Source organism: Aphanomyces invadans (assembly GCF_000520115.1).
Source record: "Aphanomyces invadans strain NJM9701 unplaced genomic scaffold supercont1.7, whole genome shotgun sequence".
Classification (NCBI taxonomy): Eukaryota; Oomycota; class Saprolegniomycetes; order Saprolegniales; family Verrucalvaceae; genus Aphanomyces; species Aphanomyces invadans.
In genome coordinates this window covers 1,349,986-1,351,509 of record NW_008580152.1, presented here as the reverse complement: position 1 = coordinate 1,351,509, position 1,524 = coordinate 1,349,986, and the positions used below count along the sequence as shown (strand labels likewise).

At 51.0% G+C, this 1,524-nt stretch overlaps 1 protein-coding gene across 1 annotated transcript; it reads left to right on the top strand.

Moving 5' to 3' along the window:
• Nucleotides 1–737: 737 nt before the first annotated feature.
• On the top strand, nucleotides 738–1,447 carry H310_04582 (hypothetical protein; the record flags this gene model as incomplete). Its single annotated transcript, XM_008868988.1, has 2 exons — nucleotides 738–1,018; nucleotides 1,084–1,447. The coding sequence occupies 2 exons, from the start codon at nucleotides 738–740 to the stop codon at nucleotides 1,445–1,447; spliced, it is 645 nt and encodes a 214-aa protein (XP_008867210.1).
• Nucleotides 1,448–1,524: the final 77 nt, after the last annotated feature.

The window sequence follows — 1,524 nt, the reverse complement described above, 5'->3', positions numbered from 1 at the left end:
ATTCATGATATGTTCTATGTAAATTGTTATGTTGCCAAACGACAAATTGATCGCCCAATCAAAACGGTTCAAATACATTTCGTCCAATCATATCACAATGGCATGTCGGTTCTCCAATACCCTTCCAGAAATTTGTCGGATACATGTCGTATGCCACCTACATGTTGACATTGAAAGTCCCAAACGCGTCCCTACGAAGGAGTGTTTACGTGCCCCCGCTCTCCTCGCTCGTTTAGACGAGCAAGTGATGCTTACAGAAGGAATCTGTTTCACCTCATGCCTCCAACGAGACTCGAGCTAATTGCGACGGTCTGAGATTCGTGTGTATTCATCAGGCTCGATATGGTGCAATACCCCGAGGCCCCGACGGTGCCTTGACGTTGTCTCTTGTGCGAAGTGCCTGATGCATATCGCAGCACCGCCGAGCGAGCAACTCATTTGAACTTGCCGGTGGCGTCGGAGTCAAGCTGCTGGCCTGGCCAACGGAGTGAGGTGAAGGCGGATGAAAAAGATTTCCTCGATCAACGGACCAATAAAAAAATAGAGCATATACGAGCTGACCAATTATCATTTTATTCCAATTAATATGCTCCAAGCTATTCCGGATATACCTGAATCGTACGGATAAGGGAAACGCGTTTGATTGGCTTGTGCTGGCGTTGGAATTGAACGATTCATTTGGCGGACAAATCCAGAGGATGCTGCTGCGATTGTCCCGCCACTCTACCGCCGCCACGATGCGAAGATGTGCATCAGCGGCACAATTCTCGAGCGAGAGCATTGTTACCAAGACTACCTTCTCTGGCCCTGGCTTGGCGGAATTCATTCGCAAGTCCAAGGACGACACGGCCTCTCCTGTCCAAGACGAAGAAAGTACGATGAATATGCCATCGCGTGTCACGGAACTGGCGGACATGGAACCCGTGGCGCCTCCCAAATCTTTTCACATTGAGACATATGGATGTCAAATGAACTCGTCCGATTCAGAGATCGTTCGCGCCATCCTGCTCAAGCACGGGTACGCAAACCACGTCAAGCGACCCCATTTGAGCTGTTGACGTACTCCATGATGCCAAACGACAGGTATATCGATAAGCCGTCCAGTGAAGACGCGGACGTTGTGCTCTTGAACACTTGTGCGATTCGCGAGAATGCTGAAGCGAAGATCTGGCGACGCCTCGAGGTATTCAAGCAGAACAAGGTCAAGGCGCGCAAGCAAAAGAAGGGCACACCAACTCAAACCGTCGGTGTGTTGGGATGCATGGCTGAGCGCTTGAAGACCAAGCTGCTCGAGTCCGACAAGATGGTGGACCTGGTCGTCGGCCCCGACGCGTACCGTGACTTGCCGAACTTGATTGGGATTCTCACTCAGGGTGCTCAAGACACTGCCGTGAACGTCCAGGTGAGTCCATTCTTTTGTAGTGTATTCCCGTACACTTTCTTCTGACAACGTTCCTCTTAGCTCTCGCTCGACGAAACTTACGCCGACATTGCTCCTGTCCGCTCGGACGACTCGAACCCTGC